Raw genomic sequence first — 27,992 nt, 5'->3', positions numbered from 1 at the left:
GGGGGCGGAGCGGCGGCGGCAACAGTAACGTCCCCGGCCGGAGCTGCCGCGCCGAGACGGGAGCGGCGGGAGGGAGCGGGCCGCGGGGCGGCGGGAGCCTCGGGCCGGGAGGCGCCAGGCGGGCACGGCGGTTCCGCGCGGCCCCCGGCGGGGCGTAGGGCGCCCCCCTGCGGCGGGGCGGACGGGGGCGGGTTCCCGCCGCGCGGGGCAGCTGCTGAGGCGGCCGGACCGGGCCGGGGCGCAGCGCCATGCGGCGTCCGAGCGTCCCGCGCCCCTCCGCCTGACGGAAGCCCTCGCGGCCGGCACGGTCATGCGGCCGGCGCTCCGCTAGCAGCTCAGTCGCTCCTTCGGCAGCGCGGCGGCGCCGAGCCCAGCACCATGAGGAACGGCGAGGACCTGGAGGGTTTCGACGGCGAGGCGTCCAGCACCTCCATGATCTCGGGGGCCAGCAGCCCCTACCAGCCCACCACCGAGCCCGTCAGCCAGCGCCGCGGGTTAGGCGGCCTCCGCTGCGACCTGGACTACCTGCGGGGCACCTTCGGCAGGATCAAGCTGGCCGAGGTGGTGAGTACCGCGGGGCGGCCGAGCGCGTACCTGAGGGCGGGCGGCGCCTGGCGGCCTCCCAAGCGTCCTCCTGCGGCGCGGGCGGGCGGGAGCGGGTCACGGGCCGGGGCTGCGGGCGCGCCGAGGACTCTGCGGCGGAGCGGACGGCGTTACCTCCATCGTTCTGTCACCTGCCGGGCCGCTCCCCACGCCTGCGGGACGCCGCTCGGCCGCCTGCCCGTGGCCTGGGCCCGCCCGAGGGCGTGAGGAGAGCGGGATCGGGCGCGCGCGGTGTCGGAGTGCTGAGGGCGAGCCGCTCGCAGGAGGAGAGCGCGGCGCTGGGCCGGAGCTGCTGCGTGCCGGCACTCCGGAGCTGCGGGCGCGTCCCGGGCTGAGTTCCCTCGCTGAGTTCCCTCGGTAGCCGAAGTGAAGAGTAACCCTGAAAACAAACAGAAAAGGAAACAAAGGAAGCCCAAACGTTTCTGCGTTCTGAAAGAGTTCGTGTAGCGTTTATTCACTCAGCGCTGCCCAGCTCCGTTGCTTGGCTGGAGCCCTCGGGGGGCTCTGAGCACCGCTGCAGTCACGGCGTGACGGCTCCCGGCCACGTCAGGTGCTGCCGATGGTCTGTCTGGGTCACGCTTCACAACTGCGCGTTGTTCACGTTCTTGAAATCAGCAAATGGATTTTAAAGGACGTTTTAAAATAGATATAAAAACGGCAGTAAGTTGGAAATAGGTTTCTACGTAGTTTCTTATGGGGTGCTACAAATGGTTTCTGTAAAATTTCAGTAAGTTCTTTGAGAGCTGTAGCGTTAAAAAAACAAAACAGAACTCATATGTGTTACTTCGGTGTTGAGAACCGCTGCAGTTTGCGTGAGACAGTGCTTCCATGTTCAGGTTTCACATATGGTGCAGTCAGAGTAGCCCAGGTCCAGCAGTGAGCGCAGGGTCACGGCAGGTTGTGCTGTCGCCATGTTTACAGAAACCCAATCACACTCAGCACTTGAAGTGCCTTTGTGCTCCATCCCTGTGCCATAGAGCACAATGTGGGAGTGTTACCTGAGTGCCCTGAGCTGGCAATGGCTGTGCGTGAATTACAGGAGAGAGTCTGGAGGACCCGCTGTTGCTGTGTGGTACCAACCTGTTGCTGTGCTGCTGAAGCCAGCCCTGCAGTACGAGCTGTGCGGTGGGGCTGCCCAGTAGGTGAAATACGTCCACCCTCGGGGTCCTTGTTTCTGATCCCACACTGATCTCTCCTGTAGTATGCTTGTAACTCCAGTGAGTCACCTTTGAAGCCTGCTATTCAGCGAGTGGCCACTGATCGTAAGTAAATAAATCCACTGTTGTTAGGGGACAGTGTTTTAAAACACTGTTATGAAAACATATGGGTTTATATGGAACTAATTTCCAAGGTTTGTGGAATGTGCCCTGCTGGAGACACGTCACAGTTTGTGTGTGCAGCACGGGAATGCAGCAGCCAGAAGCTGATAAAGTGCATTAGCTGGTGTAGGCTGGAGGCCTGTGCAGCACCTCCGTGAGCTCCACCTCTGTGTGGTTGTGCTCCAGAGGAGTCGTGTGTCTCATGGTAATGACTGGTGGGGCAAGGCGCTGAGTTCTGCACGCTGTCTGAATGCAGAGAGCTCCTGGAGAAGGAAGAACTCATTCCATGATGTGCTGAATTGACTAATTTGCCAAATGTAATTTAGTTGTTACAATGCTTAACAATGCCTTTTAGTGTACTGTGGGAACTGAAATGTGTCCAAGGCCGTTGTGTAGTGCTGACTTGTTTTTAAAAATGAGGAGGAACTCCTTTATTGCTCAGCTGGAACCTTCCCTTCCCCCCAAAAAAAGTTTGAGATAACAAAAGAAGTCTCTGAATATTGGTTTAAAAAAGAGCTGCAGCAGGAAAGATGACAGTGCACATGCTTCATTTAGCATCAGGGTCTGTGTTAGGCAGGTCGGCAGGCAGAGCTGTCAGTTGAGGACAAGCATTGCCACTTGCATTAATCTCCCACTGAAGGACTCCCGCAGCGCAGCTCTTGTGCTGTGTGTGGGGCAGGGCTACTGGGTGCTGCCATGTTGGCATCCATGTGTCCCATTTTGGCTCTTGAAAGGTGAAACCAGGAATGGGAAAAAGGCAAAAGGCTGAAAGGAAGGGCAGAGGGCCGTGAGGGCTCGGTTGCTTACGTTGCTGTGGGTTTGTCTTCATCTGTTTGAAACATTGCTGCAGTTGTTGTGAGATGGAAAGCAGTGCAAGGGGTAGGCCAGTGGAGTAGGCAAAGTGCTGCTAGATGGGAGAACAGTTTTAGCTCATCATCCGTATCTCAAGAGAATACACCATAAACCTTTAGAGGGGCCGTGCCACATTGCAGTGTGATAATGTTGATGGTTCGTGTCGTGGTCAGTGCTTTCCAGATCTTCACTTGGCTTTCGTTTCCTCAGCTCCCAGATAAGGGTGAGCAGCACTGCGTGTTGTTGTTTAAGATAAAGTAGTACGTAAGCCAAGAGAGCTATTTTAGTATTTGGGATTTTCATTAGTCAAGGCTAAGTTTAGCAACTTTGTGGTACATATGGCTGACTGCTATGGCTATTAGCATTTAATATGAAGACTAGCGAGAAAGCAATAGGAAGATGCCCTGTAGAAGAGCTAAGCATTGAGCAGGTGTTACCTTTTTTTGAAAGCTTTGTTATTAGGTGAGATTTCCTGAACAGCTCTTTCAGCTGCAACTTGCCATAGTGATGGGATAGCTGTATGTGTGTGTTTAGATGTGCGAGGAAGCACCTGGTGTAATGGTGGCTGAGGAGAGCTGTGAGCCTCTTTGGGAGGGGGGGAGGTAGGTGTGCTGAGCAGTGGGTCACGTTGGGATGGGAGAAGGCAAGAGAAGTTAGTGCCCTTGTGTGCTGTGTGGGGGTGTGATGGCTCTGCCATTTATTTTCATTTCTCTCTGGCATGATTTTATGCTTCTCGTGCTTCTCGAGACTTGTACAATGAAGCAGATACAAATGGAAAGCTTTTCTTATGGACATCCTCAACTGATTTGATGTGTTTTGGTTCTTTTTACCCCTTGCCTTTTGCTAACAGAACCTCTCTCTCCTTTCCTGAGAATGTTTGTTTGCTGAATGAGGAATTTCTTCATGGGGAGTTGTTTGAATTTAGATAAAACTGTGTGAGAAAAAGGGAGCTGCTTTTCTAAATGCGTTATTGTCTCTCCTTCGTGGTTATAATTCTGCATCTTGCAGAATCGTACCGTTATTACTGGACTTGGGTCTCAGAATTTATTTACTGACATTCCTGTGGACAATCATGCCTGCCTGCTGTCTGCTTCTCCATCTCTGTGGGAACTGCAGTTCCTGGTGGGTTTCTTATCAGGGCACCAGCTGAGTGGTGAGGAAACAAGTCAGGATCCTGATGAGAGTCCCACTGCTCCTGTTGGAATCCTGCTAAGTTTTCACAGGCAGTTGATTCAGGATCAAGTAAGTGGAGCACTTACCAAACTGTACTGAGCCGATTCTTGTGATGCTGGTGTAGTTTGTAGTGGTTCATCTGGAGCAGCAAGATTGCAGAGCAGTCTTCTGATGGAAGCAGTGTCATAAACCCTTATGGTGTGCTGCCCTGGGGAGAGTGGCTGTTCGTGGTAGGTAGTGGTGTGACCCCTGTGGCTCAGACAGCACTAGAGATGTTCTTAATGTGCCAGTTCCAAAAATCCACCAGATTTCTCTTCTAGGAGATAATGCTTCTGCCTGGGAGGTCTCTGGGCTGCAAGTCACTGATGAGCATACTGGGAAGTATCGCTGCGTGCTTCTCTGGTCTGGTTCCCGTTCTGTATGTTATTGCTTGTTAGTGGAGGCAAGATTTTGGGCTAGACGAAACCTGATGGGAATAGCAGTTCATATGTTCACAATTTTCAGAATAAAAAGTTCCATCTTCATTGGTGGAGAGTAGCTGAAGGTTGGAAAAGGGTAGGGGTTTTTTGTTTGTGTTTTTGTGTGTGTGTGTGTGGCTTACTATCATCGTATGTTCCCAGATCCAGACATTGGTTAAGGCCAGGACTAAAGGTCTTCTGTTTCTTCTATGTGAAAAAATAAAAGTGCAGAAGCCTGCTGCAGTTACAATACCTTCATGTACCTGCAGTAGTTCTGTTGAGAGTTCTCATTGTTTATAATAGAAAAAAATAGTTCCAAGCAGTAACTGCCAGCTACTTGAACTTACCAGCCATCTTGTTTAATTATCACTGCACTCCTGTGCCCTCAGCTCATAATCTCCCCATCCAGAAGTGATCAGAGTGGGATGATTTGGGTGCCCCCCTGCTCAGTGTGATCCAGTGCTCAGCATCTCAGGGCTTGAACAAGTCTTCCCCACTTCATTGTCCCGTGATCTGCCTGCCGTACTCCATGCACCTCTCCTGGTATTTCTGAGGGTTACACTGGTACTTTATAGCCATTCTGCAATTAACTGTAGCTCCCATACTGCGTTCTGTTGTAACTTCCAAACAGCAAATCTGTGTTTGTGTAAGAAGTCCTTGTGACTTTGCCTGTCGTACGTTGCGCTTGGGTTTTTGGTGCTGCTTGTAAGCTTCTCATGCAGAAGTTGGGAGCTTGACATTGGATACTGCTGATGTTTGGCATCTGACCCTAGAAAAAGGACTTGCAATATCATATTAAGAGGATAATATTTTTGATATTGCTTAGGAATCCAATTTAGGTAGGCCTTGTCTGTTGGGTTTCTCTGAGATGCTTCATTTCTCTTTGGAAAGTTTTTCTTTAAACATTGCAGCTCCGCGTTGCTTTGTGGCAATATTTTTATACTGACTTTGACCATAGAAGGAGAAGTGAGGAGATAACATCAGCTAATTGCTTTTTGTTGTTTCTCTGTGTGTGTAGAGGAAAGGTGATGGCTTTCATCCATGGGAAAAGCCATTTTTGTTCTCTTTCATGGTGTTTAAGTACCATCTGGACGTGGGCTGTTGTCCTACTGCTGCTAAACATGTAATTCTGGTTAGAAATTTACCTTTAAGGTGCTGGATAGTTTTAAATTCTGCTTTCAGGAAAGAAGTTCAGTAATCTCTAATTTATATGCTCTAATTTTCCCTGCTGTTAGGAGGCAGTGTAAGTGGTACTAGATACATAGTACTCATTGTAGATGCTGCAGTGAGAACTGTAATTCTAATGGGGTTATGGTTTGGAATGCAGCTTCTTTTCATCTTTCTGGCGCACTGCTCAGCATGGAGAAGACTGAGAGGGGATCTGATCAATAGTTACAGTATCTAAAGGGCAGGAGTCAGCTGGATGGAGCCAGGCTTTTTTCTGCAGTGCTCAGTGACAGAACAGGGCAGTGAGTGCAGACTGGAACATGGGAGGTTCCATAGGAAGGTGAGGAAAAACTTCTTTCCTATGGGGCTGAGAGAGCATGGGAACAGGCTGTGCAGAGAGGTGGTGGAGTCTCCTTCTGTGGGGATATTGGAGACCTGCTTGGACCCTTTCCTGTGCGGCCTGCTCAGCAGGGGTTGGACTCCATGACCTTCACAGGGCCCTCCCAACCCCTGCACTTCTGTGATGAGCCTTCCCAGAGATTTAATTATCACTTTAAGGTAAGATGAGGAGAAGGAGTAGAAATTCAAGAGGTTGTGGTTTTCTTGTAACGTAAGCGGGACAGGAGGAATCAGTTACTTCTGTTGCTGGTTAATGCAGTTTGCCAGTTCATCTTTATACCTGTTGATAGTCATCACCCTCTGCTTAGAGGTGTGTGTCAGAAGTGCCCTCCTTGCTTCCTGCAACCAGTAATTCGGTACTGAAATTTTCTATGTGGTCCTCTGAATAGAAGTCTTAACATTGAGTCATCTGCTGCCAGTCTGGTGATAGCGGTCATGATTTCTGAATTAGAGCTGAATAAAGTACATTCTGAATTTAAAAAAAAAAAAAGTCACCTAATTAATTCTCAGTTGATTGATGTAGTCAGCTGCTTCCAAAGCATGGGAGCCGTGTTTAAGTTTCTCCAGTGTTTGTACTGTCACATCTTCAGAGTAATGGGAGGAGGAGAGCGAAAGGTTACTGTGCAAACCTTATGTAGAACAGATGTAAGAATGTCCGATTGCAGCTGCAGATGGGTCAGCAGTGTTGCTGGCTGTGGGCAGAGAGCTCTCGGGACTGGGACAGCACTCAGCATAACCGAGAAGTCAGCGTGGTGCAGAGCAGCATGGATTGAGCTGTGCTCCATCTCAACATGTAGTAGATGTTGGGGGTGAAGTGTGTGGTCACACTGCAGTGTGTTGTTCAAATAGCATCGTGGCTAATGCGTGGCTTTGGGTAATTGAATTGTCTGTAATTAAACATAAGCATTTCCATTTTAGTAGCTTTCTGTACTTTTGTACAATTTAAACCTAAATGTTCATGCAGTCATTTCATAATATTTATTACAGCAATACTTAAGTGCTGTAAGTTAGAACATTTGATCACCTTTATCTCGTGAAATAATTTCGATTCTAATAATTGACATCATGACTTGAACGTGGTGAATAAATAAATAAATGAATTGTAGTGAATATTAGGATCTTTCAGTTCAATATGATGGTATTGCTTGGTAGCGTCTTCAAAGCACTTAGGGAAATAGTGCTTCTCCAGCGCTAGAGGAACGTTCCCTAAGCACTGGCTGCATGTCCCACATGGCTGTGGGACAGTTGCAGTGGCAGCACACCAGATCAAGGCAGTGTTGGCAGAGCCTGAAGGCTTCTGTGTAGTTAACAGTGTTTAATAGTTCTCAGGCTGTGGTGTGAGAGCTTGTTTCAGTCCTGGGGCGGATCTGTTCCTGAGTTGTAAAATTCCAACCAGGTGAATTTGCCATTGTGCAGTTCGAGCCTGTGGGTTCCTTTCTGTTTGGGATGGCTGTAATGCAGTCTGAACAGCAGGATGGGCTGAGGGCTTCACACATTCCCCAGTGCAGCTGGCAGCGCTCTTTAATGTTCTGGCCTACATCTATTTTTTTCATGTTCTGTTTTACCAGTATGTCTAGACTCTTTTTGCCTTTTAAGGCATGGCATCTAAGGGAGCCTTCAGATTGCAATCTTGGGAACGCTGGGATCGCAAGGACATTTTGCACCATTTCCTTTAAACAAAAACAAACCCAAAAAACTTTAATGGATTCCTTAGGACTACTTGAAGTTCTTGATTGTTTTCTCATTAAAATTCCTTTCTTGTTTTAGTAGTTGTGGGATGTTTGATGTTTTCTTACAATTTGAATTAAATGGAGCTTTTTAAAGGATACGGACCGATTACGATAGTCTTAAAAGAGAACTTTTGCTTACTCTGAAGTACCCGGGCAGCCCAGTGAAACGTGAGGCCGTACACATCAAATACCGTGACAGATACAGCACACCTTTAGTTTTTAAAACCAGTTAATTTATCCTTCTGTTTGTTGCAGAATCTATGGTGCTGTGTCTTAATGTTGTTAGAACTAGTGTGGTTTCCAGTGCAAGGTGGCTTATGAATGAGTGTGGGAACACAAAGGCTGACCAGAAATGCTGATGTATTTTTTCTTTTTTTCTTTTTTTTTTAGGAACTGAGTTAGGAATTGTCATAACAGCAGGAATAGCCCACATCTTCATCCTTGATTTAGGAATCACACAAGTGCAGTGTCAGGAACGTGTTGTGTTCCAGCACAGTGTGTGTGCCCAGCCTATAGAGCATGTGTGCAGCCCAAAGACAAAAATAGGGCAGCTGGATAGAGCTGATTTGTTTTTTTTAATGGCAAAGGTATGATAAGTTATGAGTTCTTGTGGCTTGATGTAATAGAAAACGTGTTATCATTCTTCAACTAGTAAGTGCTGAAACAAGACCAGGGCCTTTCAGTGCAACTAACAATCATGATAGTTGTGAAGACAAACCATTCACTGTGGGGAAGCTCAAATGCATCTTCCTCTTCCTTGGTGTCAACAGGGAGAGGGTTACTAAACTTTTCTTGAACTCAGCTGTTGAGAAATTTTTTCCCCATTCTGTTTCCTTTAGTCAGTTTTTACTGTGTTACTATTTTAATAATGCTGCATGAGTATGACTAGCAGTAAATGGGACTTCTGGAAAAGCATTTTATTCTTCCTCCTTCCCTCCTTCTGCCTCTGTAAGTGCAGCTGCCAGCGACTGAGGAGGATGCAAAGGATTCAAAGTGAATTAAATTTAGTGCAGCACTGAAGAAATGTGTGATGTTTTTCTGACTTATCCTTACCCAGCATGTCTAAGAACGTGGTACGCAAATGCCAGTCAAATGGGATAAAATTAGACTTGAAGAAACTGAACTGAGTAGCTTCACATTTAAAGAATGTCCACTTTTCTGTTATGCACGTGATTTAATTGCACTTCTTACCAGCCCTGCAGCCTGAGGTGCTGCCTGCAGCAGTTGGTCTGTATGGATTTGTGCCCTTGGTGTGTCCCTCAGTTTCTTAGGGTGGCTGAGTCAGGCTTGTAGGGTTGCTCACAGGGATTTAGACTAGATATTAAGAAGAAATTCTTTACTGTGAGGGTGGTGAGACACTGGAACAGGTTGCCCCGTGAGGTTGTCTATGCCCAATCCCTGGAGGTGTTCAAGGCCAGGCTGGATGGGACTGTGAGCAGCCTGGTCAAGATGGAGGTGTCCCTGCCTATAGCAGGGAGTTGGAACTGTGTGATCTTAAGGGTCCTTTCCAACCCAAACCATTCTATGATTTACCACATTTGCTGTCTTGCAGCAGGCAGTGTCATTGCAGAGTCTGTCTTGTAAAGCTTAGGAGTGACAGAGAGATGGCTATAAGAGGTTGTGCTGGCAGATATCTGTCATAATGAGTTTGAGGCAACAGAGAGGAAAACAAAGCCGCAAATATCAGGAGACTGTGATGAGAGAGGGGGGAAACTGACCTCCTGTAGTGGAGTATTTATGTTTACTCACTGAAGCTTTTGGTACAACGCAGTGTACCATGGATGTAGAATTAGCCTGTACATTTATGAGCTTGGCTTTGTAAGAGGTAGGTGTGTCATACAGCATAAGGGTGAGCAAGGTAGAGATGTACAACTTGCTGTGCTGGGTTTCTGATTGTTACTGTCTCAAATACCTGTCAGTGTGAACAAACATGGAATTAAAGTATGCAGCAGTTGTAGTTCCTGGGGATCAGGGGCTTACATTTGTATTGAAAGGAATCAGCAGGAGAAGCTGCTGGCAGTTTGTGTGGTTTGTCTTCATCCTGTGTGATCTTCAGATGGATGCCTTGTGGGATGGGGTTGCTGTGGGACTGCTGATAGGCTTTTTGCTATGGGATGAGTGATGTTACATCTCATTTTTGTCTAACCTAGGAGAGATGTGTTGCTGTATGGGCAGCAGCACCTCTTGCATGGAGGAAGGAGGCAGAGGTGGGCAGAGCTGTGGTGGGGTTTGGTACTGCAGCATGAGCTGCCCTGCACAGAGCAGTGTGGGTGTGCTGTGGCTGCTCATCGGGCTGTGCCATTTGGTACAAGGAAGCCATTACTAAGGTAGGCTCGTCTGCCTGCCGTCACTTGAGACTTTGCTGAAGTGTGGTTGCTGTTGCTGCTCTGAACTGTTCCTGCAAAATGAGGATTACAGCATTTTAGGTGTGAATGGCACCAAGGAGAGAGGTCCGGGTGGGGGGGCAGCTCTTGGGATTCCTGTGAAGGAGCCCTGCGGGCCTGGGCTCTGCTGCTTTTGCCATCATAGCAGTCTGCCTGTGGATGTATTACTTGCAATGCTACAATGGATGTTTTCTTTAAGACTGGTATTATTGTAATATGAAAAAAACCCAAATTATTCAGCTGAACAGTAACAGGAAGAGCTATATTTGTTTTCCTTTAAAAGCAAACAAACAGAAAAACCCAAACAAAACAAAAACCCCACCTGACCTCAAACATTTCCCTACTGCAAAACATACTGTGTTTCACAGTATCTGAGCTGCAGTTGGTTTTGAATACACGTAGCAGATAAGAACGTTTGTTGTATAGGTGTGTGCGGGCAATAAGCAAAGCATGGTACTGATGCACACAGAGCAGGAAATAAGTCACCATTTGTAGATTTCTTTCATTCTAGATTCCACAATTGATTTCAGTTGTAGAAGTTGTGCATTTCTGTTTAAGGCAGTTGAGGATCTCTTCTGTTATTAGTTCAGTCTAGGTTTGTTTTCTAAGTTTTGACATACTTAGTATTTCAGTCAAGAATCTTTCTGTTGTTCAACTTTGAGCCTTAAGAAGTTACGCTCGTTCTTAAATATGATGCCTAAAATGCGCCAGCAAAATGTTTCTGGCCTCAGAAATATGTTCTGTATTTAGAGTTGGTCTTCTGCCTAAGTAGAGGAAGGGAAGTCAGCAGTGGATGAATCCTTGGAAGGTTACAGAAAATGGATGGTGGTGGTGGCAAACTGTCAGCTGATTTAGTAAAGATTCCACAATATTTAATGTGCCAAAAGCTTGCTGTGTTACACTCAAAAGGGAAGGAAGGAGCAGTGGAAACTCGACTGCAGCTATGTGGAACCTTGAAGGTGCCACGAGGATCTGAAGTGTAAATAATTCTGGTATTGTTTCTATCATCACCAAATACCAAATCCAAGTTGGATTCTGGTCTCTTGTTGAGCTTTTCTGAAGTTGTTCCATGTTATATTTTGTGCCATTTGAGCACAGCTTGTGCAGGGTGCTGAGTTCCTTGTGCTCGCTTCAGCTTCCTTCTCTGCTAAGCATCGTTTTCCTAAATTTGCCTTTAAGAACAGCTTAATGCTCACGTGTGATTTAAAGCTCCTTGCAGTCCAGTTAACGGAGCTAATAACACATTTCTTTTGGTCTCAAGGATACAGACAAAGAGCAGGCGGGAAATCAGCCATTCTTCTGCTTTGGGTAAAAGATGGTTTCCTGCTGGAGGAGCAGTACTGCGTTTCAGCCATATGACCCCAAATGTTCATCTCTGTGCCAGCTGTTTTAGATGTGGGAAATGCATATGCTTTGCAAGGAATGAGACCCGCTTGGTTTCATACATTAAGTTAGAACTGCTGGGCCAAGTAAATGAGAACAATAAATCTAGATTTTAATTCAAGAAGGTTTAATGTCTTCGGATACTTTAAGTGGTGCAAAAGCAATTTATTTCTTCTCGATTTTGTGCATGTGTATTTTACTGTACCATTAATTTAAACAGTCTGGATGTAGAAATCTCTTGGTAGTGTGACATTCTTACTGATATTCTGTGGGTATTTTTCAGGCAGAAAAAATGCTGACTGTTTAGTGGCTTTTTGGAAATGATGCGTAATCGTGTCATTGAACCACACAGTGTGGCTTTCTGTGGTAACCTCATAGATAAACAGCAAAACTCTCATTTTTTGACTTTGTTTTCATTGCAGAACTGTCTTTATTTTCAGTGCAAAGCTGTTGGATTATTTTTTAAATTGGTCTTTTTTTTCCCAAAAATAAAGCACGGCGTGTTTTCTCTGTGTCAGTTGAGCTGCAGTGTTAGTGAGCTCCTGAAAGCACGCTTCCGGCGTCAGGGCCTGTCCTAACACATTTTGTCCATTGGGGAAGTGCAGTGTTTTACGTCTGACGCGCCTGCATTGCCAAGATGATGATGTAAATATAAGCCATTTACATAGCCCTAAGGCAGATGATTTCTTCATTAAGTTCTCTTCTCCAGGGGAATTGGCAGGAAAATTGAGACGATTACAGTAATGATATGAAGCTGATGTGCCCGAATCAAAGAATGTTGAATCCAAATGTGGAGGCTCACTATCTGTAATTACAAGGCTCTGAATTGTAGTGGCTTCATCCCTTTCCAGTGAGGAAAGCCATCAGGTGGGCTTTGCTACCCTTTAATAGAGTAGCCTCAGGTTGTATGTGAGTTCGCTTGTCAGTCCTAGATATCCCAAACAGTGATATTGGCTAAGAGGTTGACAATTACTTAAAACCAACAAGCTCCCGAAAACATTATTGGGAAATAATACTTGTACTTGATGCTGTCACTGGAGATATCTCCCTTCTGCTTTTGCACTGTGCAGTAGTTGGCAATGAGGAATGAGGCAACTGGGAAGTGTCTTCCATCACAGAGCTCAAGGTACACTGACCCTGCTGGGCTGCAAGTCTGGGCACACCCCGAGCTGTTCTCAGCTCCCCTGTGAAGCTTGTTTTTCTTAATCCTGCTTTTGTTGACTTGGCTTTTGATTCTCCTTTGCTTGGGGGAAGTGTGGTTTTTTGCCAGTGCTCTCGGGTGCCTTTGCATAGACCCGTGTGTCCAGTAGAATTAGCAGAAGTGTTTGTAGGGACAGTTTCACATTGATGCAGTACCTACTTTGTTCCTTTTTGGAAGGGTGGAAGTAGAAGAGAAACCAAAACTGAGCCTCAAAAAGGAGGAAAGAAAAAGAAGAGGTTATAAATCGTACCTAATTGAATGAATTAGGATGGAATAGAAAACTCCCCCAAAGTACTCACTGCAGAGGAAAACAGCTGAAAAGTTTCATTTCATCCATCAGAGGGATCTTTACTGACTATCCAAGAAAACCGTACCGTGTTGTTTGTGGGAGAAAGCAGTTAGTCCTGTAAGAGAAGATCTCTACCACATTCAACTTGTCATTTTTCCTCAGTGAACCAACCTTGGAATTTCTGCTTCTGGAGAACTTCTGGCTGGTGCTTATCGCCCTTGAGTACAAGAAGAGGTGTGACTCCAAAGTAGGGACTGCCTCTGTTGTCAGGAAATATGTTTTCATTACATTTAAGGAGTGCTGCAGGAAAAGTGGGCAAAATGGTTAACTCTAAACCTGCAGTGAGTTCTGGCTGAAAATAAACTTAGATGAAAACTTTCAGCCCGCCTCCAGATTTGCTGTGCAGCCCTCTTGGGTTCATACTTATTTATGATCAGATCTGTCTGCTTTATTGATACATCAACCAGTTGGTGTTGCGTGTGCCAAGATTGCATTAATTCACTGCCATTAATTCACTGGAGATAATTTGCACACTGCATGTGAAATGATCTCTTTCATATGTTTCAGAATGCAGTGAAAATGAGTTGTAAGCCTTGAAAGAAAAACATGTTGCATGTTTTGTTTGTTTTTTAAGTGAACTTGATCACTGGAAGAACCATAGCTTTTGGCAAGCTGCTTTGGCTTGTGTTGCAGAATGTACACAACATTAAGTAATGTAATTAATTGGAGGATTCTCCTGGCAAATATATGTATGTGTAGGGGGACAGGATCATCCCACTGTTAAAAAAAAAAAAAAAAGAAAAATTAAAGTTTCTCAATAAACACTGATTTTTTTATTTTATTTTTTAAGTGTTTGCAGAAAGGGAAGTTTGCATGGGAGGCTAGTTTTTTATGTGGCAATTAATTTGGAGTTTAATTTTTTGTCATAGCATTCAGTGTGAGACAAATAACTGATGGATAACAGCTCGACAGAAGCTCCATCTGCGACGTAGCCGTTGCCCAGCGTAACGACTGGCGTGCCCTGGGTTTTGGCTCCCATAAACAGCTTCAGAGCTGCTTATATTTTTAGAAAAGGAACCTAATATTGTTTGAGCTTGTGCTACAGTATTTCGAGAGAATGCTGCAAAACCATTTCCTTTAAAACAATAAAATTTTTATTGGGGTTATAATACATCAGAAGTGGTGGCAAGGACACTGGAGACTTCATTATATTGGAATATTTAAAAGTTTCAGTGTTGCCAATTGACTGTGACTTCCAGCATTAATCCTGGATTTTGGTCCCACTTATGACATTAAAGTTTTTTCTTTTTTTAAGATCTCTGTGCTTCTTAAAATTGTGTTTTTTAGTTCTTAGGCTCATGTTCACAGAAAACATGAACTTCATTGCATGCCGTATTGTAAAATGAAGCTGCTTTCTGGACAGCTTCTGAATTTTTTTAAACTCATAGTTGGATTCTGATTTTCAATGCATATTGTTGGGTTTTTTTTTCCCCAATCTTCCATAGCTATTCAATGTGAAGGGTAAAACCAACTTCAAGTGTTCAATCACTGGGTGTCCAGAATTTGTTTCAAAATCAGCCTGCTCGGTTAGCTAGCAAAAATTAGTATAGCATGTGCTGTTGTAAAGACCTCATGCTAAATGAACTGTGAGAGACTTCCTAGCCAAGAGTGATTTTCTTTTTTTATTAAAACCTTTTTTTGTTTTAGTCTATTTCTAAGCTTAAATTAGCTACTGTATTCTGAAGTATGTGGCGAAGGCCATGCATGGGAGTGCTGTCCTGAACCTGGAATTACTACTGATGTCAGTGACAAAAATTGTAACTATCCTTTCAGAATCTTTTTTTCTTCATAATGCCATGTTAGCTGATAGGAGACAGAGACACAAATTACTATATGAAGTACAGAAAGTGCTGGAAGAGAGGGCGTTTGCAAAAATATGATTGAAATTTGCAAAGAGCAGTGTAGAAGAAGCCAATTGGTATTGTGGCTTCTGCTAGCTTTGGTTTTTGCAAGGCATTCCATTTGAGACACTTAGCTCTGGAGAGGCAACTCTGTACGTTCTTCAGCCTCAAATTGAAGTGACTTAACTGAGGTCTCAGCAGAATTTTGTGGTGGAGCAAAGAAGTGAATTCTTTGTGAGAAATGTGAGTGGGCTGCTGGGTGGGTGGGTGTTGTCTTGAAAACAAAGCAGAACATTCTTGAAGACCTTCCTTGCTTGCCGTGGAAAATGTAGGGGAAGCATCTGTGGCATTGGTTTTCTTTTGGCATTTATTTTTAAAGAGGAATCAGTTTGAAACATACACTTAAGTATGTAGGCTTTGTACTCTCTATAGGTATAAATGGTAGCTAATGTTGCTGTGTGTCGTCTTCTGTATTTTAGCTTTGTGAATGGAGCAGGTAGCGAGTCCTACTGTCTTATCCTAAACAGTGATCTGCACTCTATAAGTCTGCACTCTGCCAAGATCACTTTTGAATTGGGTGACATACGTCTAATTTGGATAATGATTAGCTTATAGTGCATAGTGTTCGGTTGATTTCTGCTCATTAGCTGCTGGTTTACTTTCTTATCAGGAAAGGAACAAAGTATGCAGATGTTTTTGGAAGCTGGTAGAGATCCTGAATCTGTGCTACTTAGTTTTCAAGCTGACATTGAATTCAAAATAATAGCCTTACTGAAATGTCTTTAACAGTCATGTTATGATGATACTGCATAAATGAGATAAATGGCCCCAAAGACAAATGCATTTGATCTTTAAATTTTGTAATAGCATAAAATGAAATAAAACGTTTGAGGTACCATTTCACATGTTAAGCCAAAGGCCTGAAGGGGTTTCATGCATTTCTGGGTGTCTCCATCACTTTGATGTTGGACTCTTTGTAATTCTCCTAAATTAGACTTTCTTGAACAGGAGATACCCAGAAAGTCTTGCATTAATTTGCTTTTGTTTTTGCTCTTAGGCAGTGCCCTTTTATAAACTGAAATCACACATTCCTGAGTGTAAACTGATCATGTTCCCAATGGAAATTTCAGGAATACTTGTGGCTATTTTCAAAATGTGGAAATCTATTTATATTTTTTTCCACTTGTTTTTCTTCCTAGGTTTTGGCACTGATTGCATTCATCTGCATAGAGACCATCATGGAATGCTCCCCTTGCGAAGGCCTTTATTTCTTCGAGTTTGTGAGCTGTAGTGCATTGGTGGTTACTGGAGTTCTGTTGCTTATGTTCAGTCTAAATCTTCACACAAGAATACCACAGATCAACTGGAATCTCACTGTAAGTTTGTACAAATCCTTGCTACTAAAAAACATCTGCAGAACTGTTTTTTAAGTCTGGTCTTTGAACTTCATTTTCTACTGCTGATGTTTAAGATTCTGTATGTGTGTTCTGTGCTGACTGAAGTGTACAGTTTATGTTACTTTGAATACTAACAGCAGAATGAGCTTTGCAGTGTAGCGAGATTAAGCTATATTAAATAGAGCTAAAATTCTTTTCTGGTAGATTCTGTTTGGAAAGAAAGACTTACTACCACTGCCAGCAATTACTGTTTGTTGATGAACTGGATAAAAATGCAGTCTGTATTTATTTAACTTTGACAGATGCGATATTTACAGTAGCCTGTTGTTCTTTCATAAGCTGCTTTTTATATTAGGGTTCTGGTGCTACATGTATTTTCTTACATAGATTAATGTAATCATTGGGTAAAAAGATCATAAGCTTTCTCTGAAAGTTAAGCATCAAATTGCTTACACTCCTAACTGTTAAACATCGACTGGCAATGCTTGATATGTTCTCAAATACAAGGAGCTTTGGAAAGGAACTGCTGGCAGTGCACATTCCTTTTGTACAAGTTTCCATTTCCATGCTATATTATGAGTTAAATGTCCAGATTGAGCTGCATAAACATAGATCACAAAATCAACATGAGTCACTCTACCAAAAGATCTCTCATCTTAAGAACAATGTTTATATCAACTCTTTTGCACAGTACGGATAGTACATATATAGATGTATGTATGTTCTAATGTATTTTTGTAAGTGGTGTTGTAGACTGCTCACAGTAGTTTCTAGGCTTCTGTGTGAATTCTTTTTTTTCTTTTTTATGTCAGTTGCGTATTTACCGTGACTGTAAGCTGAAGTGACCTTTCTAAAATGAGAGTAGAATGTGGAAGTAGATGATTCTTTGTACCCTGGGGTTGCGTGTTTTATTGAGAGAACTCTTCCTAAGAGTACTTGTTAAGATTAGATAGATTGAGGAATGTGACTGGTTAATCTAGGTGTGGTAGATCCAGGTGGCTTGCGAACAAAACCAGTGGAGCCACTGGAATTTTAATGGGGTGTCTTGTCTTTTCTCCTTTCTTTTCTTCTGCTGGTGTTGTCTATCCTGGCAGCAAGTTGCAGAGAGAAGGTGATTTCTTTCTTTTACCAGCCTGTTGTTCATTAGGCATCTAAGCAACAGCCTTTATAAATGACGCAGCTCTGAAACATGCTGGTAGGACGTATGAGGGCATTATTGTTACATCAGTGTCACAGAAAATAGTTTTCCTGGTGTGATAAGAGTGGTTTCATAGTGAATACTAGACCCAGATTATGTTGAAAGTAAGCTTGACCAAGATTATTTTTATCAGGAGACTGGTTGGTGGTTTGCCAAGTGACCGTGACTGAGCCTGATCACTGGAAGAGTCAAGTTAATGACTTTGCATGCCCTTGCTCCTTTGTGCAGATAGCTTTTGTTCTGTTGAGCCCTCTGGCATACTTTTACTGCCTACAAGAACACTGTGGCAATATGCTGAACGTATGTAAATACAGAAGGGTGACTTTTACTGCCTTTCCTTCCATAATGCAGGAGATAATCAGTGGTGTAACTGGGTGGGTCTTTTCAGCCACTCTGACTTCCAGATTTGAGCAACACCTTTCTGGTAAGGAAGTGATATGAACTGCTGCTTTGAGTGCAGCAATGCTTATCTCTGCATAGCACTCGGTGTTGGAGATGTTTAGAGAAAAGAGAGCTTCAGAATCCAACTAGTTAAAAAAATATACATTGTTTTGAGCCTTCTATTTAGGAAGCAGTGTGACATGATCAGGCTTCAACCTGACAGGCAAATGCTTTGGCTTTCTTTCTTTTTTTCTTTTTTTTTTTAATCTTATCAACAGAGATTAAAGTAAATTGTTCCTATCTTACAAGTCTCTTCTTTTGATTATATGTTCTGAAGATTTCTAACAGAAATGAGAACTGGAAGCTTGTGATGTCCATTAACTGCTGAGACCAGCTTCCTCCTGGGATTATTTACTTATTTTAATAATGAGGTGTCAGATGGGGCCTTTACTAGTATGGGCGTGTAGGAGTATCTTCATTATTCTGATAGCTGTAGTCTGTGGTTGCATGTACAGAGTGGGAGATAGTAGGCTTCTGATAGCACGCTTGTGGGAGATAACTTTGCTAAAGTTAGCAGAGAATTTAAGAATGGAGAATTGTGTGTTTTCTGCCTCTTTTTTTTTTTTTTTTTTTGCTGCTTATTTTGTCATTTTATTCCTTACAGCACAGACACACTCATGTTATTTTCTTCGTTCCGTATTTCATACTTTCCTGTGTTTTGACAGTTATTTTGATAATTTTCCAGCTGCTCTGAGGTAGTTATCACAGGAATTGCTTTCTGAACTGCATTTCCACGCTGCTCAATTCTGTAGGAAAAAAAATGCTCCTTATGTAGAAATTTATGTAGTGCTTTTATGATTTTACAGTGAGTGTTTCCCTTGTGAGAAGTCCCAAGCCTTGCTTTTAGAAGTTGTTTGAGGTGAAGAGTCTGTTGCTTGAAAGAATTTTATAGTGTTAAGTATAGTCAGGATTTTTCCTTTAAACTCAACATGCTCACAAACTTTCTAGGAAAGCCATTTGTTTTTCAAACAGTCCCTCATGTTGGAAAATAAGCCATCAATTGCTTTTGTCCAATACAGGACTGTTTCCTTTAGTACTGCAATAAGATGAGACTTTCCTAATGCATTATGGATATTGTCTGCTGTCTGTGGTTAGAAAGAAAATAAGAATCTGTGTGTAGCAGATATATATATATATATATATATATATATATATATATATATATATATATGCATATACCAGATTTGTCATTTTCTGTTTTCTCTATTTTTAGCCATTTGAGGAAAAGAGCTTTGCTTTCATCCTAATTAGAGACTTGCCAGCCACTTTTTACATTTTCCTGAGCTAAACATGAAAGAAGCTTGGAGAAGAAGTCAGAATAGAACCTTGCTTGGGTGCATTGGAAAGACAGGTTTGTTGCAGTGAGATGAAAGAACAGTCACTTGTCTGTTGCACAGAACTATCAATGTTATGCAAAATCTGGGAGCCTGTCAGTGGAAATTTCCGTTTCCTTTATGCTTCACAACTGAAAGGGAGCCTATTCTGCAGGGAGACGTCTAAGTGGCATAGGGGAATGTAGTGCATTCTACAGCTGAGATTTCTGCTGAGCTGATGAGCTGTTGCTTTGAAGTATTGTATTCAGTGTAGATTAATAACTTAATATTTCCTTCGTTTTGTGTTTGGCTATGTTTATCTATTTCAATTTCATTGTTGGAATCTCATGTTACCTACAAGGAGTGCTTGAGATCTTGCATCCAAATGATGTGGGTGCTGTGGCCCTCTCATAAGGCTGCAGCAAAAAGTGTAACGGAGGTGTCTGTAGTGACTTCTTTCTTCAGATGAATTCCTGTCTGCCCAAGGGGGATCCACAGTAACACTGCTGTACCTGAGGTGATATGAGGAGGAAAGGAAATGATGGCAGAGAACTGGAGTGTGACAGTATTTCTTTGAGAGATAAGTCCAAGTTGTTAGACATGTCGTTCTGTAATCAGCCAGTGGAACAGACTATTTATGTCTTTGTACACAAAAAGAATTTCAGTAGATGTTGGGCATTGGTTTTTATGTATTTTTTAATATTCACTGGAACTGTGGAAGCATCTTTTTAGTCTGTGCAGTTCTGAATATGGAGTTTTTCAATGTAGGGCAGCCTCAGCAATGAGGCACAGGATGGAGCACAGCACAGATTTAGTTACAGTCCTTATTAGTGTTGTTGTTTTTTAATTAGGGCTTATTAGTTTGGACTGGATTCCTAGGAAACACTGCTCCAGCATCAGGTGTGTGCATCTGTGAACACACACAGTGGTGGTGTTTGTGTGCTGCCTGCACACGAAAGATATTTCATCTTGGAAGGTTTTTTGTTTTCAGTTGCTAGGGAGAGAAAGCCTTGTGGGCAAGTAACTGACAGTGGTAATTGACAGAAAGGTTGATGTGGTGCCAGGCTGACAAAGGTCCTTGGTAGCCTTGGCTTTGAGGAGTATAATTACGAAGATGTACTTCAGAGGCCTTCCCAGGGCAAACTTGGGAAAATAAAATTATTTTTATTTTCCCTCCTCCCTTTCCTTTTTATTTCTTTTGAAAATATCTTGCTTTTCTTTGGCTTGTTTAGCTATCAAATGAGCAAGTCCTTCCTCACTTTTATTTCTAGTATTGTCAAAATAGTGGTGCCTTCTAAGGATGAAAGTGAATAAAAACAAATTTTAAAAGATGGTCAGAATGTATTTCCTCCAGGTTTGTTCTTTGGGCACTTATTTTGTGCAGCCTGATATAAACAGTAGCATGTTATTACTTAAGTAAAATAAACACAAGCTTAGAATACCCCAGAGTATTACCTGGCCTGGTATTTATTCCTAATGAGGTCCGTTGCATAGTGAGGAAAAGTGGTCCCATCTGTGCACAAGATGGCTTCTCAGAAAACAGTGAGGTGTGGTGAGCAGGGCACCAGGTACCTCTGCACAGCTGGGGTGGCCCTGCACGTCTCTGGTGTGTTTGTGGAACTGCTGGGCACAGTATGTGGGAGGGAAGTGATGTTTGTGTGAGCCTTGAATAGTGGAAGCTGGTTTGATGTAGCTGGATGAGGGGCATCCTTACCTGTGTAAGACCAAAGAAATAAGAGCTGGGGATTAATGCTCATACAGTTAATTTGGTTCATTCCACCTATAACTTATTTTTGCTTGAGAAACCATTATTTCTATTAGTAATTGTGATGGAAAAAATGGTTCTCACAGTGTGTAGTGGTATGATTAGAGAACAAAATTGTGAGGTTGACTGGGGATGCCTGAATTACAGGTATGTTTATGAACTTCAGATTGATAACTTCATATAGGAACAAGGGGAAGAACTTCCTCAGCTTCACTTTCTTGTAAAGTAGCAATTGGAGAAAAGTGAAAGGAATTGCCACCTCCTGACAGTGTACCAGACTGGAGTACTAATCAGGAACTTTTGAAGCTAATGTCCCTTGCAGTGTTCAGGAGCTACTGCAGGTTTTCAGGTCTCTTAGTATGCCTCATTCTTAGCATACCTTTGGTCTTTCTGTCCTCAGGAACCCAGGAACCATGCCCACTCAGCTCCTTCAACCTTAAGATTAAAGGATACTGTCTAATTACCTGTCTAGATAGTGATGCCCACTTTACAGCAGAATAAGCAGAAGAAAATGTCACCTTTTCAGTATAAATGCTGTCTTGGCAGGAACACGTCTATGTCTGTAAGTTAAGGTGCCTGCTCTGCCCTGTGCTCCTTCTGAGCAGCACACATTAGGTGGTGAAGGCAGTTATGTGTCCTTGGATGCTCTCCTTTTGATTAATACCTCTATTAGGACTGTTGGTGATTGAATAGAATGACTTGCAAGTAATAGCAAGGGGTCAGGGGTCCATCTTTCATTTTAGATTATTTTGCAAAGGAGAAATGGAAGCTGTCTAGAGCGGATTTGGTTCAGCTCATAGATTTTATTCTCTGTCATGGATGGCAGCTTTGTGCAGTGTTTTATGGCACAGCATACTGTCTCATGAGGTTGCTGTAATTTCAGCAGAAATTCTTTTATCTGTGTGATGTGGTTTTTACTTTGTCTATAAATATAATAGTAAGAACTTCAGCTATATCGTGGCCAGATTTGAAAGGAATCATCTTTTTTCAATTAGCTTATTCTTTTTATTGTCAAGATTATTCGTTTTCTTGTATGCGGAGAAAAGTTACGCTACTTCAGGGAGTGTCCTCTGCTTCTTGAAGTTCTGGTGTAGTTCTCTTTTGTTTCTGCTCTGACTTCTTCCAAAAACATCGTAAATTATTTTCTTGTCAAAGTAGTATGTACCAAATTTGGGATTAAATGCCTCTACTGACGCATGCATTTGTGATTTTACTATTATGTACCTGTATGACAGTATTACTGACATCATTGCTCCTTAAGCTCCAAACAGTCTGATTTGTGGACATGAAAGGTTGTGTTAGTTTTAGCTTTTTAAGAGATTAACCTATTAATTGCATTAAAAGGTTTTGACCTAGACAACGAAGATGAAAATGTAGAAACGAATGTATCAGAACCGTAAGATGGAAGGAAGTCTTTAGATTTGAACTATTAGGTCCTTCATAAACACAAATCTGAGTGTGGTACTGTGGAAATAAAAATGTGTCTGGAAAAAAACAACAACAATGCAATCTTGGAGTGTAAGAAGTAGGAAGGGACACGGCTTTGGTTTGTTTGTTCTGATGTTACCTACCTTACGAATAAAAGTAAATTTGAATATGTCTTTGTTCTTAACTGTTCATCAGCTGATTTTGTTATCCTGTTATCTTTGACATGGTTTTCCATGATGAAATTTCTGAACAGCTTTTGTTTTGTGACTATCCAAACTCAGGAATCTTCATGCATGCAGCTCAATCTTTTTGGTATCCAGTGCAGCTTAGGTTCTTTCATTTGTACTGTGAGAAATGTTATCCTCCTTTCAAGTAGCTTTTGTGGCTCTTTTCCTCACCGTGTCCAATTTTCAACATAATTTTAAAAATGTGGATACCAGACCAGAATGCAGCATTCCAGTGTCCCTTACAAGGATAATAACCTTGCACCTATTGTATCCATATGTCCAGTGAAATGTTGAAGTGCTTTTTCATCTTTTTTGGTCATGGCATGTCGAGATGCTTACCTACTGTAATTCTGAAGTTCTGAGTTATTTCTCCCAGGATTTTGTCTTTATTCTCTGGGTCGTGCCTGTTGGTTGTAAAATTCACCCTTAATTCAAGGGCATCATTTATGCAGATATCCTTTCTTCAGTATTTACTTTCAGCATCCTTGGTGGTACACACATTTACTCTGGAGACTTGGTGAAAAAGTTTAATGGTGTTTGTTAGCCATACATTGAGAAAATATTTGTGCAGGTGACAACAAATCTCTTTTTGGAGACTTGAGAAGCCGCAGGTAAATCTGATCTGATGAACTCCAAGTTGGTGAGGGGGAATACTTGGAGAAATTGTGGAATGTAATTTCTAATATCTTCGTTTCTGTTGGACAAGAAATTGTATCATTAGAACAGCAGTAACTACTAAGTAAAGTACCAATTCTGTTAGTGTTATATGCGAGATTGTATTTATCTCTCTGAGCTTGAACAGAAATATAAAGTATCTGTCTTTAATTATACACTAGCAGGTGAAAAAATGGTAATTGTTTCTTAAGGACTCACAACTTCCTTATGTTTCCTTCCTGCTAAGACAGCTGCGCTGGGCTCATGAAATCTGAATACGTGGTTAGAAATAGTGAGGAGCAGTAGAAGCCTCACAGAAAGGCCGAGTCCCCCTTTTAGATGAGAATCAGTTCACAGTGATAACTTGCACAGTTTATCCTCAGGTGTGCTTAATTTTGACAACCAGCTGTCACTGAGTCACTGCCCTCAAATGGATCATTTTCCCTGTGAGCAGCACAGCACCAGATTCCATTTTCACAGTTACTTACTGAAACATTCTCAGATGGTGGCTACAGAAACAGATGTTGGGTTTGGCCACTTTTTTCTTCCCTGTTTTTTTTTTTTTTTTTTTTAGGGTGGCTGGATGACAGTGGTCTGTCCAAAGTTTTTGTGTTCCATATCCAGAACCTAGTTATAGGGTAAAGGTTATATTTATCTTCAGTTTTCTAAGCATAACTCCTTACAGTACTTGAAGTGTGTGCTTTTAAAAATGAAATAAAATTTCTCTGGTAGATGGAGCAGAAATGGGAAGTGAGCTGGTTTATGTGTAAGAGTCACGTAGAGTAAATTTGCCTTTTAGTTTTAATTGAAGAGTAGCAGTGAGTGTGGTGGGTTTTTTTTAAAGGTTGGGATTGACAGATTCAGTCTTTTAGATTTTTCCTTTTCTGTGTCTCAGTGTAAGTTGTACAGCAAATCTGAATACAGGTTTTCTTTCCTTCCCTTTTAGCTGTGACACTGTTCACCTCTCACTGATTTCAGGTTCCTTCAGGATATTTCTGTTGAGCTGCCGTTCTCTGCTTCCTGCATAGACCTACCTGAGCCCTGACTTCCTCCATTCTTTCAGTTACCATGGTAGTCTGTTATTTCCTATGGCTGTGTAGTGTACAAAAAATAGTGCCATGTAAATAAGTATCAAATATTTATTTTAAAAATTGCAAAAAAAACAAAAAAAACCCCAAACCCAAAACTAAACAAAAAAGGCACAGAATAACATACTAAACACCTATTCCCTAACAAAACTACTGCTTTGTTTCTTCTGTTATCTTGAAGTTCGTGCTCCTAATTTGTCTTATACTGAAGCAATTATTTTTGTACTAATAGCTTGCCATTTGAAATTTACTGATGTCCCAGTGATATGTTAATGACCTTTGATTTTTGTTAAGGTCTAATTATCTGAACTCCAAGTGACATGTGCAGCGCATGAATATCTGAACTGCATGCTGCTTAGCTTAAAACAAAGCAAGAATTTTCTCTGAACCTAGGTGCTCTGTGTGCATGTGTTTTAGAGTGTCTATTTGAAACATCAATCCTATTCGACAGATATGCATAAACCTGTGTGTTCATACAATGCAGGCAGCTGTTCTTCATAGAGGGGCTGCAGGGTGTGTGCTGTTGTACAGATAAGGCCTTGAAGAACTTGCAGTAAAACTCATGAGTGTTGTATGGGCAGTGCATGGAGAGTTGTAATGTGAAAGAGCAGGGGAGTGCAAATGCTGGAGGTTCAAATTACTACAGTGTCAGCTGAGATGGAACAGCTTTACCCTTTGCTTATACTGACAGTTGATTCTTAATAATCCCAGCAGGCATTGAGATAAAACATCCAGAACTTACACTGCTGCCTTATTTATACTTAGCATGTGAATAGAATTCAAATAGTAACGTGCACACGTACTACATTTCCTGTGTAATAATCTGTCATCTTTTACATGTGATAAACTACATAGGAAGTGGGAAAGTATTACTATAACTTTTGTTCTGACCTTTTCCTGTTTCATCAGTTCCAATAAAAGCAAGTGAACTGTTATTGTTTAATAATGCTGAAGGATTGTTATTATTTTTTAGGATCTGATCAACACTGGACTCAGCACTTTCTTCTTCTTCATTGCCTCTGTAGTACTTGCTGCTTTAAACCATAAAACTGGAGCAGAAATTGCTGCTGTGGTAAGAATTTGAACTTCTTTTTCTGTGCTGCTTAAGTGGCTATTAAAACCAAGAATGATCTTTTATTTGTGTTCTTGGTGTATTTCTGTTACCTTTGTCTTCCCAATTTGCTTCTAATTTTACAGTTAGTTATTCAGTAATTTTGGTATTTAGAATGTTGATTTCATTTGAATTTCATCTCAAGTCTTGGGGCATGACCAAACAGGAAAACAGCTTGCTGATAATGCTTTACCACTTTTATTAGCATTGCTTCTTTTTCTATACCTAGATTAGGTGATACAACTCACAATATAGAGTTTGCAGAAAAGGTATAATAAAAAATTCTTATCAAATTAGAGCTTCTTATCCATAATCTTCCTGAATTCTTCTTGCTCACAACAGATCAATGTTATGGATGGAGTATAGTGGTACTTAAAGATTTTAGAATCTAAAACAATAAAGTCAAGCAAATTAACTTTGTCCTTGAGCTGGCAAGCTTATTTTTTCAAACCTAGACATTGAAAACCACACAAATTCTGTGGAAACACCTGCACCTGCAAATCAACTCCTGTAGGCTGATAGACTAGACTGTCCATCTATTCTCTTGTCATTTGTGCCCTGTCATGTGCATCCTGAGGAATGAATGAACTGTTTGGATGAAGAGCTATATTCTTACAAGAGGTTCTTCCAGTGAAGTTGCATTGCAGGATGTAATTGTTGTGTTTGTAGACAAAGTTTTCTGGGATCATTGATCCTAGTAGCTTTCACAAGTTCTCTAGTTCATTGAAGAAGAACAGCATCAGTTTTATAGGCTGTGATAATCTATCAGTGCAGTTAAAGCAGAAAACTAAACTTCTCAGGAGTTTGTTATGAAACTACTATTCTTGTTTTCAAAACTTGTCTTTCTACCTCTTGTAGATATTTGGTTTCTTGGCAATGGCAGCGTATGCTGTGAACACATATTTAGCTATTCAGAAGTGGCGAATGAACAGCAGACAGCAAAACAGTCGGCAGACCAGCGATTACATACGTGCTCGGACAGAATCCAGAGAAGTAGATCATCGCCCGGAGATTCAGCGTTTGGATGCATGAAAGCAACAGCTAGATGGGACTGAAAAGGGAAAAAAGAAGAGATGAATTTGCTCACGGAATAACGTGCTTTTTCTTTATTTAAGGAAGAAAAGAAAAATCAGTTAGTGGCAAAGAATGCCCATCCCAGTTATGTACAGAGAAGCATCGCATCAGAAGCTGTTGTCATGAAATCAGTAAATGTTGGCCATTTGAAAGCAAGATCCTTTCAAGACATCTGCATATATATACATATATTGTATATATTATGTATAATATATTATATATATGTTCTGAAGTATGTTATTGTTTTGGATTAACTGCAGAGAACTTCTCTTACCTTTTTTAAGAGCAAGCTCTGAATATATGTTCTGCCACTGTTTCTTCATCTGTCATAAACACTAAGACCAGTGCTGTCTTGTTTGTTTATTATAAGAAAGAAATCCACCAGGAGCAAATTTAATGCACATGAAAAGGAAGTGAGGGGCAAGTAGCAATAACTTTAGCCATGTATTGTGTCCAGCAGCGCTCTGTATCCTTCCTTGTGCATCTTTGGCAGTGCAGTTCAATTCTCACCTGCAAGATTGCATGCTATTTCATGGTTGTTTCATTCACCTAGCTGCCACATGGAAGTCTTTTCTGTATCTTCTGGTTGGTGATTTAATGCTGAGGCAGTTGTCCTTTGGATTACTCACGAATTGTTACATGAAGTTCATGCCTGACCTTGCTTGTACCGCAACTTGTGCAAGATTTAGTGTATTTTATTGAATGGTCACCATAATGTGCAAGTATGTGGACTTTTCTGCTGATGCTGGATACGTGCTATTTTTCATTCCAATATGGTGGAGGGTGGAGGAAACTCGGGAGGCAGGGTGGAGAAAGAGGAGACTGAGGGGCACAGTATAAAGGAGAGAGAGGATGAATTGTCATCTGGTAACTTGCATTCCAGTCATGCCTTTTTTTCTTTTTTCTTTGAAGGTTCAACCTTTCTGAGAAGCCTAGGGTAAGCGGTAACTAGCAAAAATTTGTGATATGAAGTGTTTCTGAAATTGCAATGCTGTGATTCATCTGAGACGCTTCTTGTTTAGATGGTTACTTGTTTCTTCTAAAATTCAACTGTTGACAGTAGGTAAAACTTGTTTATTGAATTGGATATGTCTGCAAACATTTTTTCTAATATTTCTTTGTTTAGGAATGGTTTCACCTAATTGAAGTTTTCTTTGTTCTAATTTTTCTTGCAATTAAGATAAAGGTATTTTCTCTAATCGGAACTTGAATTCTGCAGAAATCAGTTAAATATCTCAATCCTTTTCTTCTCTAATGATTGGTGTTTTTTTTTAATCTGTGTAATCCATTATTTGAACCAGACTTGAACACTTTTTGTATTAATCTTGTTGAGCTGTACTCTCAAGTGATTTCTCATGGTTGACTTCAGAACAAAAGGCAATATGCTGCAGACAGGTGGCTTTTAAATACACATAACTATGTTATGCCAAACAAAGT

General features: G+C 41.9%; 1 protein-coding gene across 1 annotated transcript; it reads left to right on the top strand.

Moving 5' to 3' along the window:
* The first annotated feature begins 5 nt into the window (after positions 1-5).
* Positions 6-27,642, top strand: CMTM4 (CKLF like MARVEL transmembrane domain containing 4). The gene is made up of 4 exons (XM_072346507.1): positions 6-564; positions 16,059-16,235; positions 25,344-25,442; positions 26,340-27,642. Exons 1-4 carry the CDS (start codon positions 379-381, stop codon positions 26,511-26,513), a joined length of 636 nt encoding a protein of 211 aa, XP_072202608.1. The 5' UTR covers positions 6-378; the 3' UTR covers positions 26,514-27,642.
* The last annotated feature ends 350 nt before the right edge of the window (positions 27,643-27,992 follow it).

Source organism: Excalfactoria chinensis, chromosome 11 (genome assembly GCF_039878825.1).
Source record: "Excalfactoria chinensis isolate bCotChi1 chromosome 11, bCotChi1.hap2, whole genome shotgun sequence".
Lineage (NCBI taxonomy): Eukaryota > Metazoa > Chordata > Aves > Galliformes > Phasianidae > Excalfactoria > Excalfactoria chinensis.
The sequence above is the reverse complement of the archived record's forward strand: the minus strand, read 5'-3'. Positions and strand labels throughout refer to the sequence as shown.

Bases quoted from the DNA above. Each gene is read 5' to 3' on its own strand.
- CMTM4 (XM_072346507.1), top strand. From the start codon at position 379: ATGAGGAACGGCGAGGACCTGGAGGGTTTCGACGGCGAGGCGTCCAGC. The intron at 16,236-25,343 runs GTAAGTTTGTAC...ATTATTTTTTAG, and splicing joins AGATCAACTGGAATCTCACT to GATCTGATCAACACTGGACT. The intron at 25,443-26,339 runs GTAAGAATTTGA...TACCTCTTGTAG, and splicing joins GAGCAGAAATTGCTGCTGTG to ATATTTGGTTTCTTGGCAAT.